We start from the raw sequence: 15,416 nt of genomic DNA on the forward strand, positions 1-15,416 counted from the left end.
CCCCCCCCCCTTCAAAACTGCTCTGGGACATTTATTTAGTTTTATGAATAGTTCATGAATCGGTCACTTTAACAGCCTACAAGCTCACTCTACTGTTTATTGCATTATATTTTGCACTACTGTTATGATCAACTCGTCCTGTTTATTCTTTATTCTGGTAATTCTGGTATTGTCATTTCCACTTAATCACCTCATCAGTACATAACTGTGACTCTATATAGAACCGGTATGCACACCTTCACTTTACTAAGTTTCTCAGGTTTATACTTTATATTGCACTATTGTTTACTCTGGCCTTGCACATCCATTATCTACCTCTCATCATGTTATTGTCTTCAGTCAGCGTCCCTTTGTCTCCTGTTAGTCACTATTGAGCACGTTGCATCAGAGGTCCTGCTGCTGTTCACTTTTATATTTTTTTTATATTTTTTTATATAACTAGTTGTGTTAGTTTATTTTTGCTAATGTTGTTGTTTGCTGCAATTTGAGTAGGAGTGTAACGCAATTTCAATTTCTATGTATGTCCTGTACATATGCAGAATTGACAATAAAAATCAATCAATCAATCAATCAATCAATCAATCAATCAATCAATCAATCAATCTATGTGGGTTGGAGCAATCTGTGTACCATAGGTTGGCAGATATGTTTATCATCCTCCACATAACTGTTTTTTTCCTCTCAGTTTGTATTTAAACAACTGATGCAACTGTAACTGATGTAACTGATGTAACTGTAACTGATGTAACTAACTGATGTAACTGTAACTGATGTAACTGATGTAACTGTAACTGATGTAACTGTTGTAACTGATGTAACTGATGCAGATGTAACTGTTGTAACTGATGTAACTGTAACTGATGTAAGGTAGCGACAGCTCAGAAGTGATGTCAGCAGAATGGGCAGACTAAAACTGATAGTTTGACTTTCTGGGAAATTGACCGTTCTCTCATATGACGGAAAATTAAAGATCAGATGAAAATTATACCCAACTGTAAATCAGTTTTTCTACAACAATCTGATCAAATAAAATCAAATAAAAATAAAAGGTGTCTAAGTTATATTTGGAAGTGACTTGACATATTGTCTAGACTGGATTTCTCCATCTTTTTTAACTTGGCACACGGTCTTATAATCCAGTGCTGAGCTGTTTGCTAAAGATTTAAACCGATGCCACAGAAACATGGTCAGACTCAAATATTTTAGTTTCTAGTTGCTGTTTGCAGAGTCATCAGTACAAAGTGGAAGGAATCTAATCTTGAAAAGATTTGAGAAACTTGATTTGCTGCTGTTTGAACATAATCCTATGCTTTACTCATACATGTAGCAAGTTCTCACAGGTAAATAATAATAAAAATAAACTTTATTATAATTTTAACTATTTAGTACCTGGTAGTCAAAAAAATCTACAAACGTTCTAACCAATCAAATAAAAGCATTTTCTTTATTCTAATCAGTTTGCCAAAAAATAAAATAAAATGTTGGGTCCAGCATTTTCTTGATCTATTTAGTTTATGTTTGGTCTTTTTAAAAATTATTTTCTCATCAAGGCCCTGTGACCCGTCCAGGGTGTCCCCCGCCTCTCGCACAGTAACTGCTGGACATGGGCACCAGTGACCCGAAAAGGAAGAAGCAGGTAAAAAGATCATGTATTTTCTCATCATTTCTTATAAAATGACCCCGAAAATTCAAAAGGTGGAGAAGACAAATCATAAAACCTCGTGTTTTTGTAAAAGAGGAAGATGTAGAGTTAAAACACACTCACATACGAAATGGGCTAAATTAATCACAAGCTCCATTCTTCTTAGAACAAAACTCGTGGTGCAATCAATAAGTGTGATTACAGCAGCATGCCCACAGCTTTTACACTTCCTGTTCCATCTGCAGCACCAGCCTTTATGTTCGACTTTTTGGAGCTACTGTTGGTCAAACCTTTACGTACAGCTTCAAGCTTTGTGCCTTTACAGCTCTTACAATTGTGTAAGGAATTTTAATAGAAGCAGGTTTTTGTGTCACAACAGTATAAAACAAAACTAAAAGGGTGCAACAGTGTTCTGCTAAAGTGCAACAATCTTCTAATTTCTACACCCTTCAACTATTGTTAACGTGACCTTGTCTTTTCAAACAACATAAGGGAAGTTTCCTAGACTGACACTAACAATCAGTTTATGTGTGCAGCAAAAACTTCCATCTGTATAACCTCAGCAGAAAACAAATAACAGCTTTGATGGAAACATCTCAATACTCCAGTGACATTACCATAAGGGGCAAAAGAAAAGCCATCTTGAAAACAAACGGGAAGACGACTCCATTTTTATTCTTTTTATTTTAGAAATCGTGGGTTTCTGAATATTTTACTGTGTCTGCGTCTTGCTGAGCTTCCCACTGGTGTCGACCACAGTCATCTCCTATTCTGATCACAAACAGAAAAACAAAGCAGCAATCACTGTGCTGCATGATGAGGCCTGTCTTTGGAGGATCCACCGCAATTGTGTTCAAATCTGAAAAATCTGCAGGAAATAAAGATTCTCCTGTTGTTTCTGTGTATGCAGTGCATCTTCCTATAAAGATGCAAATGAGCCCTGCTCTCTAGTCAAGGCTCAGTAAACATATAAAGAGATGCAGGGCAAAAAGACAGGCAGGACAAATTTAATAAAACAATAAACTTGTGGTAAAGCCAAAGTAAACTGAGATCATCTTTGTTTCCAGATCCTGGTGATTTCTAATAAATTTAATCAGAAGAGAAGACTGTGTATGGCTGTGCAAACTGGCTTTATGAAGTCAAACAAAGCCAAGGACATAAGGACTTTGATGCAATTGTAAAAAAAGAAGGCTGAAGGAGGCTGATTTATTTAACATGAATGCACAACTTGTTTGCAAAGAGCAACATGGACATAAAGACACAAATATGGCATCGCCTTTTTGGTCTTAGGCCCCAACTTCACTGATGCCCTGAGGAGAATTAAGATGTGGAATTAAAAACTATACTGGGGATAACAATCCCCCTGGCCAATTTGTCTCAAGACAGGCCTGCCACAAATCCCATTACCTGTATCAGCCCCTGCAATCAGTCTGTGTATGTGTGTGAGCATGTGCCAGAAATCCCAAGACCTACTGGTGCTACATGTTTACAGAGAATACTTCTCTTTTAATCAAAACTGTAAAAACATTTACGTGTAACATTTATTGTGTATTTTATTGTATACACATGTTCACTTATGAGCTTGCCTTCACTCATTCTTCCTCTTTACTGCACGTAATCAGACGCTGGAAAGGGTGGCCAGCTAACTCCAATGTTCAAACCCCATTGGTATTAAAACAATACCAGAACAGCACACGGTGCCCAGAGGGGCCCGTAAAACAATTTTATCCAGGAGTGTTGTCAAAAGGCTAAACCAATCTTTTTATGTAGCTATCTCACAGACCAATTCCCCACGGTACGCACTCAGCCCGTCTTAGATTTGGAGTTGGTTAAAGACATGCTACAAAAACACACAACAAGGATTGGAAAAAAAAAATCCATGTGGCAATATTAAACCATAAAGAAGCCAATTCACTGTGAGGAGATGGCCTGTAGGTATGACTGTATAACAATGTTATGCTCACATCCTCTAGATGTGTTGCTGATATATATTATACATTTCCACTAACAATGGACAGGTAAAATACTTAAACTGAACAATCCTATGTTGTTTCCAGTCCAGTAAGATAACTTCACATTACAGCTACAGGAAAGAAAGAAAGGCTTTGTAGGGGAGAAATCACCGAGCGTCTCGATTGATTAGCCGATCAATCATCTGACTCAGACAGCCGTCGACAAAAGAGCAGATCGATGGAAAGTTTTGGGCTGCCGAGAGAACCGTCTCAGACGTTTAAGCCAACTGAGCCAGGAAGTCAACCCTCTTGAGGTTGAAAAGAAAGATACTTCTCTATATCTAAGAGGATTTGTACTTTTAAGAAGGGCTGCTTGGAGTGGGAAAGCCTTTCTAAAAATCAATGGATGTTAAATCTTTAAGGAAACATGAACAGGAAAGACTGCATGCGTGTAGTTGTTCTGATCAGCTAAACAGTGTTCAATAACTGATCAACTAAGGGACTTCATTATTGTATATTACACATACTGCAGTAGTGCTAAAACCATAGATGATGACTTCATAGAGCAGCTTATAAACATGCAAACACAAAGCTGTTGTATTTTTATATACCGGTATGAAAGTAAAGATTCTTACCCAAGTCCATATCAGATGCCTTTAGACGGTGTGAATATGGGACGTTCTTGTAGATGGCATCTAGTATTTTCTCCTTCACTTGGCTGATTGTGTCGCAGTTCAGCACTTTAACCTGGATCTCTGGGCTTTTCTCATTCTCTGGGTGCACACAGTTCACCACCTGGGACAGAAGCATGTACATGGGTGACACTTGAGAAGCAAGTTGTACTGGTCAAACTTGTTACAATTTTGAGGTCTAAAAATATGTTTTGTCCAAGTTTATTTGGTTCAAATGAGAGAGGGTGTGTTTTTAGCATTTTGTCTTCTAGCAGGTCAGCACATTTGATCCTAAGAGTTTTACTAGAAGGCAAATGTTTCTTGTTTCTCGAAGATGCTTCAGCTCTCATTTAAAATGTTTTTAGTTTTCAAGACAAAGCTTTTTGAAAGAGAAACGAGATTTTGACTCAATTTAGAGCATCTACTGGCATCTTTCTGCACATTTTTTGTTCACAGTGGAGTCCTTTGGCCATGTCAGTTTTGATGTAATTTGTAGATGAAGAATTGCATTGTGCATATGAGTGCTTGTAATGAACATTTCATATTTGTGAACCCAAAGGTGTTATGATTTCTTGCAGAGAAGGTTTTGTTAACTTATTGTTATGACTTCCATTCTGGGTAATAGAGCTGGCTTGAGTCCTTGGCTCTGGGATGAATGCATGCTCCGACCCCAAGAGTTTCCTGGAAGCTGATGGGCTCATGGGTCCTAATATGCACAAATCAGGAGCCTCTAAAAGTCTTGTTTTGTGTGACACTTATGCTGCAACTTCACAGACTCCTGTACTATAAAGAGTGTGAAGCCTGCAATTGCTCATCTTCTTGTTTTAATAAATCATCACCAAAGACAACTGCCTTCTGTAAATGATTGGGTCCAACTTTCTTTTTATTCTTCCATAAAGACTACTTCTGGCCAGACTTCTCTAAACAGCAGAAGAATTGATTTACCAACAACCTAGAGGTGTCAGCCAGCTCTGAGCTGATGGCTCTGCTGGACACTGAGGCCAAGCAAACAATACATTTGATGCACTAAAGTTCCTTTAATAACCACTAGATCTAAAACGTGCGATTGCGCATTAAGCCTGAAACCCAGTCATTTCCCCACTAATGAACACTTTCATGCATATATGACCAAAGCAGCTCTGTTGTGAGTCTGTTAAACCAAGTCCCCGACAACTCTCCTGTGGGAGGGGTACGCAATTAATCTGCATGTGAATTTAGTTTGTACAAATGGAGTAAATCATGCAGTTTCCTGCGTGGAACTTTACATTCTGCAGTTTTAAACTGAATCATCTCATGAAAAAACAAAAAAAAAAAGCAATTTAGATTTTTCTGCTGCTTGCTTTTACATTTTGTAAATAAAGAAATAAAAACACTGTTTTTACACCTGCCTGAAACATTTACACAGTACTGTATTTCATCATCTATACTCAGTATTTTTGGAGAGCTTTGCACAACCAGATCTGACACTAGAAAAAACTTAAAAAAAAGAAGATTCCCCTGCTAAAACAATGGTGTCACAGTAGAGTAGGCTAACAGGCAGATCTGGGTAATGAATAAGGGGCTGCAGATGGAGAAAGCTTCATGGTTTCTCAGTTTGTGCACACACAGAAGCCCTGTTTTTTTTCATTGACAGCTCTAGCCTCAAAAGGAAGTGAGGTCACCCCTCCTGTGCCCCCCTGCATGTCAGCCATGACAACAAGAACCTTAGTATCCCTTTGCACATCTCATGATCGACCACCCATGACCACCCCATTCTCTCTCTTCTTGTCCCTGAAAGCATATTAAGCATCTCTCTTTAGCCCCAGCACCCCAGGGCCGGTGAACCCCTTACCAACGTCTTGTAGTCAATCTGTTGTCGAATGAGCTTGTCTTCGCTGAGCGAGTAGCGGGCCTCTCCTGTGATAGAGTCAATGGGGCCTTTTTCCATCTGCTGCTTGATGGCACAGAAGAGGGAGAAGAGAGGCTCGCCTGCACATTCCTACAAAGACATTAGGATACACAAGAAAGTTTGGAAAATACATTTTTAATAATGCTTAAAGAAGCACCTTAAATATTGCAGTCACTTTTTAGAAAGCTATACTAGCCTTTGATATACAACAAACAAACTTTGCTGGATTGAGACTACACATCAAGAAAGGTTTTATGGATAAACATTGAAAAATGCTATAAAAGACTCTTGAAGGCACTAAATCTTCTGTCTCAAAACACTGAACCAACTGGCCATTTATCATTGTTTTTATTTTTCTCCCCTCAGCTGCATTGAAGGGATGAGTGGAGAGGGATGAATGAAAAGAAAACCCTTTTATTTTCTGTCGCTTCATGAAACACAAGAGTGAAGGGTTTGATACAAACAGTGCTCTTCAGATCTTGTTCATAGTAAAGAAGCTTGTATTTGATTGATACAGTTAAAAACAACTTTTTATAGATGGAAATACTCATCAATGAAAACATTTTGTTAGTATTAAAATGTCATCCATTTGTAGGATGTTTGAGGTTATTGTAGCAGATAATAAGCCAGCAGTAGGGGTGTAACGGTACACGTGGGTGCATTGAACTGTTTTGGTACGGCATGTTCAGTTCGGTCCACGTGCGTACCGTTTTGGTTATTTTTTCACTCATTAAATTTTATTAACAATAGATTATGCGCCGCGGAACTAAAGTTCCTAAGCGTGTTTCAGCACGGCGCTATAGTCTCTCAGCACGCGTAGCATTAGCATTCTAGCATGTCGTTGTGGTCTCCTGTTTGGCAACATTATGGCTTTCTTGTTTAAACACAAGTGAACAAATCCAAAGCTGTGTGTCTCACGGAGATTAGATCTGCAGCAGCAACACGTCTAACTTGTTAACAACGTGAAACGACATCATCCGAATGTGAACGTAGCTTGTTGTAAACACCGATAATAACAGCATTTAAACAACCATTATCAGGTAATTCAGATCGGTCCAGAGCAATAACACAAGCTGTAGGAAGTTTTAAAGCTCTGGATCTACGTTTCTGTTGTTGATGCGGCAGCTTTAACATTATTGAGCCCCGCTACGACATCCATCACATCAACACTTCAGCCAAAAAGTTATATCAGCACTTTATGAAAAAGCTAAAACTGATACTGTCAACAAGCCCTGGACCAGATTAAAGTCCTGTCCTGATGATGATACACGAGAGATTCAATCACCTCATAACAAATGATGACCGTTCAAGAAGAGGTATTGTTATTTTCTAATGAACTTAATTTGAAATTATAATCTTATTAACTATTTTTTTTTTTACCTCTTTGTGTTTTATTTCCAGTCTGGGACAGAGATAGCAGCTGAGTCTTCTTCCTCTTCAGGGAAATCCACCAGAGATCACCTCCAGTTAAGAAGTCTGTGATGAGTGAACTCTGAACTTTTCCAGGGACAGGTGGGAGCAGGTCCAAGAGGTTGTGAGCAATGAGACCAAATACAGCCACACTGCAAAATTAGCAAAGCTCTTCCTCTTTATTCTTGCTACTGTTGTTAGTGAGCTGTTTTCTCCACCGCTGGAGATAATGTCACTGCAACTAGATCTATGATTTTGGCAGAAAATGGGCACAAGTTGGTGTTTTTGGCCAAAAACTTGATTAGTTAGATTGTAAACGGTCTATTGTTGCTTATTGTTCTGGTTCTGTTATTGTATTTATTAAGATTTTTATTATTGTTAGTATAGTTTATTTACTGTAAAGAGTGACGTTAATTTTAAATATCATCCAGATGGGTCGCTTTTATTTATTTTTATAAAAACGTATTGTTTACTTGGCATATTTTCAAAATACATTTTTTTTTAAGTCTTCATTTTGGCCTTTTTTTGTACCGAAAATTAACCGAACCGAGCCCTCCCTGAAACTGAACCGAACTGAAATGTGATTTTAGCGTATCGTTACACCCCTAGCCCGCAGTTTCAAGACTTGAGGACTAAAAAGTTACTGTACCTTTAAAAACTTGTAGAGGAGGAACGTAAACCAGTTGGTCAGCATTTTCTCTGCTACAGACTCAGTCCTGCAAATAAGAGTACATAATGAACATTTGATCCCCATACTCTTATTACATCATAAATATTCAACATCATTGTCAAACATTCTGCTAAAAATGATGGCAGCTGCTAATGAATAGGCTTTCACTACACAAACACGACTTTAAAGACGTGAACTCGGAGAGCTGCGCTGCGCACTGTACGATGGCCTTTCAGGCAATCTTTCGCCTGGCTTTTATGCTCAGGCACGCCAAGGGCAGCTCGTCTGCAGCGGCGGGGATTTTAATACGAGGCAAAGCAATTAAAAGCCTTTATTTGATCCCGGTGGATTGATGTTGTTAGGGGCTGCAGCGGCTGTGTAATAACACTGGCCTCATTATCAAGCGCTCCCTCGCCTATTCACTGGACTAACACTCGATCCGTGCACAATAGAAGGTGGATGAATACATCTCCCTCTCCTTCGCCGCCTGGTTTCTATGCTCCACTGGTGTGGCAAAATGGTGTGTGTGTGAGTGAGTCTGTTGACCTGGGCCAACAGTGTGAGTGATCCCGTGCGAATGACTAATACGCATACATAATAACAATAATGATGGTAGGGGGAGAGAAGAAACTAGGATTGGATATCCTATTTTGACATCAACGCTCTTGGACAGCAGCAGGGTTGTGTGGGTTGTAAAAAAAAACAAACACATACCCTTGTGTCTGTTTCTATGAGAAACTACCATTGACATCAATATTTCAGGATTAGTCTCCATTGTACCCATTTGTGCATGTGTGTAGATTTTGTCTTTAGTGAGTCGGCTGCCACCTGCAGCCCTCCCTCCCCTCACCATTCAGACAGCCTCGTAAAAGGCCTTCCCCATTGAGGCATGAGGGGGAGCATGGTGTGCCAGTGGGGTAATCTGGTACCCCCTGTCAGCATTGGCACAACACCTGGAGGGGATTAACTTCCTGCCTCTCACTGTGCCTGCACTTTTATTTTGCCGTCTCTACCGCCCTTGCTTTGTCCATAGATCCAAGGGTCAACAAGGTCACTTTTCATCTTTTCTTTCATGTGTCTTTGCTGACTTCCTCCCTCCCTCCCTTTGGCCACCCCATTCTGGATCATGTAATCACACACATTTCCAAATCCTCTCCATTTCCACAAATGTAGCCCTTCTATCAAAGGGATGAAAGAGGCAAGAAGAAAGGAGGAGGTGCACTGGGAAGGAAGGAAGGAAGGCGCTATGAAAAGAGGAAAAGAAGAAGAGAATGAAGAATAAATGGCTTGACGAAGTCTAGCCTTCCTTTTTCTTACCACCATGAACATGTTTCTGTGCCTGTGTGACTAGACGTTTGTGAGGCTGTTTTAGGGCTAGTGTGCAAAAAGCACAAATTAATCCCACTGCGTATGTATTCAGAAATTATCATGTGTGCTGACTAGTCTCCACGGTGTGTGTATCTGTGCATGCGTCTGGCAGGAGGTGCCAACCCTGCAGTAATAAGAAGCCTTGGCACAGTCCCACCATTTAACTTATGCTCATTCTCACTCGTAGCACACTCTGTAGGGAACTGTGATAAAAACGGCACTCTGCGGTGGAGCTGCTCTAACATCTAACGTTCACATTTGGTACTACAGGGTTTTAAACAACCTTATCCAACCTTCTTCACTTACGTTCCAGACACAGTGCAGACCATGTTTGGGTTAAATCTATGAAATGCACCATGGCTTGATGGCATGGTCAGGTTTGCACACTTGGCTGTCCATCAAAGGACCAGTGGGTGCTGGGAATCAGCTGGAGCAGAGGGACCCTGGTAGTATTCAGTTACCCCTGATTACTAGAAAATGTTGCAGGGGGAAAAAGTGACTGATGCTTCATCACTAAATTGTTCAGAATTAGAAGATGAAGTCTTCTATGATCTATGAAATTTATGGAAAATCATTAATGTTAAACATGGACATCAAAGCAATAGACATACAAAGGGTCTTCTAGCAGATTTTACATTAACACAAAGTGTTGAGCTAATAATACAAATATATATTGTTGAATAAAATGAAAACAAATCCCCACCATCTTATTTTTAATAAGAAAAACTTGTGATTTTGTCTTATCTGATGTCAAAGCATGCATTTAAATTTTTGACAGGTCATCGTTAGTGTCATACAGTCTCACGAGGACATTTCAGACTCACTTTATACACGTGCACAAAAATATCTACAGCCCATACCAGAAATTAAAGTAAATCTCTGTAATTTAATATGTTTCCTTAAGAATTTACAGGGCCTTTCCACCTGCGCTGACAGTGCCACCACGCTGATAAACACATGAACATATTGGGTTCTAATTTTCTGACCAGAATTAAAACTAATATTTTGATACTTAAAATGCAGCCAAACAAAACTTAAGGCTAAAGGCAGGCTGTTTAGCTCTGCATGATGGTAGGGGGGGGATGATGTGAGGAGGCGAGCAAGAAATGGAGGAATGAAGCGTAGAGGGAAGTTAAAGGAGTTGAATGCAGCAAGGAATGCGACAGATGGTTGTAGAAAGCTCTCGTTAGTTTGCTTGCCTGGTGGTTGTGCTTCAGCACAGGTTGAGATGGGACAGATGGAAGGATGTGTGTTGGTGTGGAGAGAAAAGAGGAAGATACACACACACACACACACAGATTTCTTGGAAAAGGAGATAGTGGGTAGCCGTGCTCAGATGCTGTGCCAGAGACACCCTGCTCACACACTTTAAACATTGATTTAGCAATCAAGAAAATAAAGGAGGGAAGGAAGAGTCGGGAATATAGACTGAGAAAGTGGGTATAGAACAGAAAGAGAGAAATAAAGACTGACAGTGTTACACAATTTGAAACTTAGCAGTAAGGAAACAGGAGAGAATAGGGAGTGAGCAGACAGAGGCAGATACTCTGGAGGGGAAACACTAAGAATGTGCAAACACAGAAATTATACAGAGAATAAAGATTGAGCGGATGCTTCCTCCTAACTTAATCTCTTCTGCTTATGACTCTCGGCTATTTTCATCTGCTAACCAAAGACACGGCAGTCAGTATAGCTCGCCGTGTCAGATCTGAAACGCATGCTGAGCTGATGAAGGACTAACAAGCACACGTGATGAATACGATCTGATCAGTGGCCATCACAATCATATGTATGACAATTGGGAAATCAGCCTGGGTGTGGATGGGATGTGAACATGTGCTTTCCCTTCTGGGCTGCCAGCACGTACTGGCATTTTCCCCAGGTTTCTCTTCTTTCTCTGCTGTCATCAAGGAGGACGAGTGCTCTTTGCATTTGGACTCTAGTCCTAATTTACATCAAATCTTGACATGAGAAAAAAAATGAAAAGATCTGCAGGAACAGCACATGAGGCTTTTGTGAGTCAAAAACAAAGTAATCAAAAAGCTGATTTCACAACTTGCCACCATGCCCCATTAGTAAGATTTTCTCACTAACAGCCTAAAATGCCTTCATTGTCCTTCACCAGCGCTCTTTTGTCGTATCTCCTGCCAGGATCAGCAGTTAGTTACCCCTTTATTTAGTGGCTGCGCCATTCTCTGTGAGATCCGACTACAATTAATCATGCTTCATGCCCAGACAGCAATAATCTCGCTCTTCATCACCTAGCAGAGTCTAAACAGGTTTTCATGAGAAGAAAATGCTCACGTTCTTCTGCACAGTACAACAGGCAGCATTCATTTTGGCTCTGTCTGCTTATTTTTGTGTTATTTTTGCTTTTGTCTTCATTGGCACAGCATAACGCTGTTTTTAGCCAAAAAGGAGAATTAGAATTTGAACAGAAAGGAGATGGACAACTTAATGTATCACACGCCTGTCAAACCGTTTTGGGGTGTCGATGACTGACAACCCTTAAATAGATAAAACATGATACCATGTGTACAAATGTGTTTATGTGCATGCACACATACCCACCAGCTTTAAAGAAGCTGCTTTACTCAAGTAACCATAATCATCACATTTGCCCAACACCACAGGCAGGACGCTTAATCACATACAGTGCTGTGTTCAAGTGCACGCCATTCAGGCTTCGGCTACAAATCTGAGGGAGGATTGTGATTGTGCCAGCAAGCCAGCCTTTCTTCTCCCTTTCTCCATACATGAGTATTTCTTTCCTCTCGAGTAATTCAAAATTAGATTCACTGCTAATTAATTATAATTATTTTGCTAATGATGTGCACAGCATTGCACTCTGGTGTTTCTGACACAGAGCCAGTGATTCAAGGTCACAGGAGTTAATCCAAACATGTCACAGAGAGGGAACACTGAGAAGCATATGCAGGACTTGATTGTTGAAAGCCGAGTGTAAACCGTTCGTCTTGAATCCTACACTAACAGAAGTATACAACTAGGTTTAAAGGACACACAACTTCAAAGATGACCACTGTCAGCTGTGTGAAATAGGCCACCTGTTGGGGAGTGCAGCTAGTAAAGGTAAACTCTTTGAGCCTGATAATTACCTGCGAAGCAGCAGTTTGGGATGGTTTTTGCTCTCAAGGTTGCGCTCTATAAGGTCGGACAGCAGGTGCTTCAGGACATCAGTGGCATACTCCAACTTGCTCTGCAGCACGGTCATGATGAGTGAGGCCACATTGCCGCGGTCCCTCATGGAGAAACCACGCTGGGCCTCCAGAGTGCGAATAAAACACAGCAGGAAGGTTTTGTTGTTAATGAGCTGACCGAAGAGCTTCAGCCCTTTTTCCACTTGCTCCTGGCGATAGCCTGGCACCTGCGAGGAAACAAGAGAAATGAAATGCATTAAAAATAACAAGGGGAAGCAAAAAGAGGGCAGATTAATAGAGGCATATTCAAGGCAATGACACTTGGACTAATTAGTCACCGAGTCATTCAGATTTATTCTTAACTTTCTGCCTTCCAAGTTTAACGTTTTACCTTTGCATGAAGAATACAGCAACTTTATTATTATATTACTCAGATCATATAAATATATGATCATCAAAAGTAGAGACAAATTAAAACCATGTATAAATAACAACAAACACATAAATAAATGTTAAATTTCTGTACCTAACAGTGCTCTTAGAAGTTAACAGATAAATCCTAGTAGGAATTGAAAGAGGGAATAAATAGAATGCAGATAGAAAAGGAGCAACCTGAGGAGATGAGGAGTTTAACATTCCTGAGCTTTTGTCAGGTTTTGTCTGAAAGATGAGAATAAAGGCAGGAAAACACTAAATCTCTTCAGGGAATGTTTATTATTTCGATAGCGACGTGTTCCATATTAATGCAAGTTGAAAGGAAGTGCAGAGCTGCGAGTTCTCCTCGTCTGAGCTCACATCATCTCGGCACTGTTTATTCTTGGAACTTAGCGCATGTGCCTCTCTTCTACATTTTTCATAAATAGCACCTAAGGAGATTATGTTTTTTATCTGTCAAGAGCACTCGTGGTACGACAGCGTCACTTTGCACTCGGTGCAGCTGTCAGCCCACATATGTTCTGTCTTTTTACCTTTCCTTGAGGTAGTTGTAATCTGCCGGGAGCTATTGTTCGGTTGAAAGTCTAATTTCATACAACTTGTCATAATGCATAGTGTTTTTGTGCATTCACATGTGCTCGAGCATTATAACTTTCAGTTCACGCGTGTGCACAGCAGTAAAAATACATGTTGTGGGGAAAAAATGTGCCGTTAGGTTTGAAGCCTTCTAATGGGTTAGCCCTTATGTATTGTGAGCTAACATTTATTACAGCTATGAAGACAAGGTGCAGAAATTTGAAACATTTCATCACCTATACTCATCTAAGAAGGCTGCAATCTAGAAAAAAAAATGAAATTAAAGTTTCTGTAAAGATCCAATGTTAAATGAGAAAACATGATGTAAAGAAACCAAAATGTGAGACCCTTACAAAGGTATTCCAGCACCTGCGATATTTCTGTCTACAGCCAACCATGAAGGCTTTTTAATTATCCAGCACATCAATAACAATTAAAGAGTCATCAACAGCATAAGACAAGCCTACAACTTTTTCCATTAGGCTCCTTTTCCACATTATACTCTTCATATAGTTTGATATTTATACCAATTAAATACTAATTAAAATAGTTTATTACTGGGAAATTCTCATCAGGGATGGGGTGGCTAACCCCGAAGGCAGTGAAATGGGGGTCCATCACTCTCTTAATGGAACAAGATGACCTGCTCAATTACGGCTGTCTATCACTGTCACCACTGAGAATAAATGGCTTAATGTTTCTATTTCTTTTTTCTTTTTGCTCTCTCCTGATGACCGGCTTAATTTGTTTTGGAGGTGGAGAATGAAAACGACCCAGCGTCTCATATCGCCAAGAATTATTAATGAGAGCACACTTCTGATTTGAAGTCAGCCTTGTTTGATAACAAATAAATAAAGAAAATGTTTTTCTCAGCTGTCAAAGGGCTTTTGTTTACCAGAGAGCAACAACAACAAACGTCAGTATCAATTTCACCTGCTGCGACCCACCACATTGTTAATTTGCTCGTTTTGATCTCGTTTGCAATAAGGCTAATTGCTTTACAACTGCTGTTTGATGATGACTGGAAAAACAATGTCACACGTTTATTTAATACGTGAAGAATGAATAAAATGAAAGTAGAAAAAGCTTTATAATACAGTAGTCCCTCATTTATCACGGGGATCCATACCCTGAAGCCCAGCGATAAGTGAAAAACCGCAAATTAGGAATAGTAGTACAAGTAGTAAGTAGCAGTTTATTTAAGGAGTTTTAAACCCTTCCCACACTCTTGCAATATTCTAAACAATGTTTCTAAACGCTCTAAAAGGGCACAGCATATCATGATCTCAGCTTTCTGCCTCCTGTTTGTCACGGCTGCACTCAGTCCTCTCGGCCACGCCCACTTCTCCGCTGCAGAATGGAGATCACAGAGTAGGAAGGAGGAGGAGCTGCAGGAAGACGTTTCTCCTGCAGTGTGGGCTGCACGAAGATGCAGCAGGTGCTTAACAATTAAAAATATTTTATTTTAAATACAAATTCCATGCTGATCATGCAGCTCATCCATGAATCAGCCAATTGTGTGTCATGCTCAATTTTATTTTGAAAAAATGTGCAAAAACGAACTGCGAAGTAGCAAAGGACTACTGTACTTGGCGTTTTTAAAAGAACCTATATGCACTTTTGTATGGAAAACAACTACCTCAAAT

General features: G+C 39.9%; 1 protein-coding gene across 1 annotated transcript in view; it reads right to left on the reverse strand.

Moving 5' to 3' along the window:
• Positions 1 to 15,416, reverse strand: part of LOC119428401 (plexin-A4) — a 54,162-nt gene that overhangs the window by 23,761 nt on the left and 14,985 nt on the right. Inside the window, exons 11-14 of the mRNA XM_037696081.1 lie at positions 12,718 to 12,986; positions 8,213 to 8,279; positions 6,097 to 6,243; positions 4,230 to 4,389 (exon numbers count right to left, since the gene is read on the reverse strand). Of these exons, the coding sequence (XP_037552009.1) occupies positions 4,230 to 4,389; positions 6,097 to 6,243; positions 8,213 to 8,279; positions 12,718 to 12,986 (643 nt within the window). The remainder of the gene's footprint in view (positions 1 to 4,229; positions 4,390 to 6,096; positions 6,244 to 8,212; positions 8,280 to 12,717; positions 12,987 to 15,416) is intronic.

This window comes from Nematolebias whitei, chromosome 22 (genome assembly GCF_014905685.2).
Source record: "Nematolebias whitei isolate Nwh7 chromosome 22, NemWhi1, whole genome shotgun sequence".
Classification (NCBI taxonomy): Eukaryota; Metazoa; Chordata; class Actinopteri; order Cyprinodontiformes; family Rivulidae; genus Nematolebias; species Nematolebias whitei.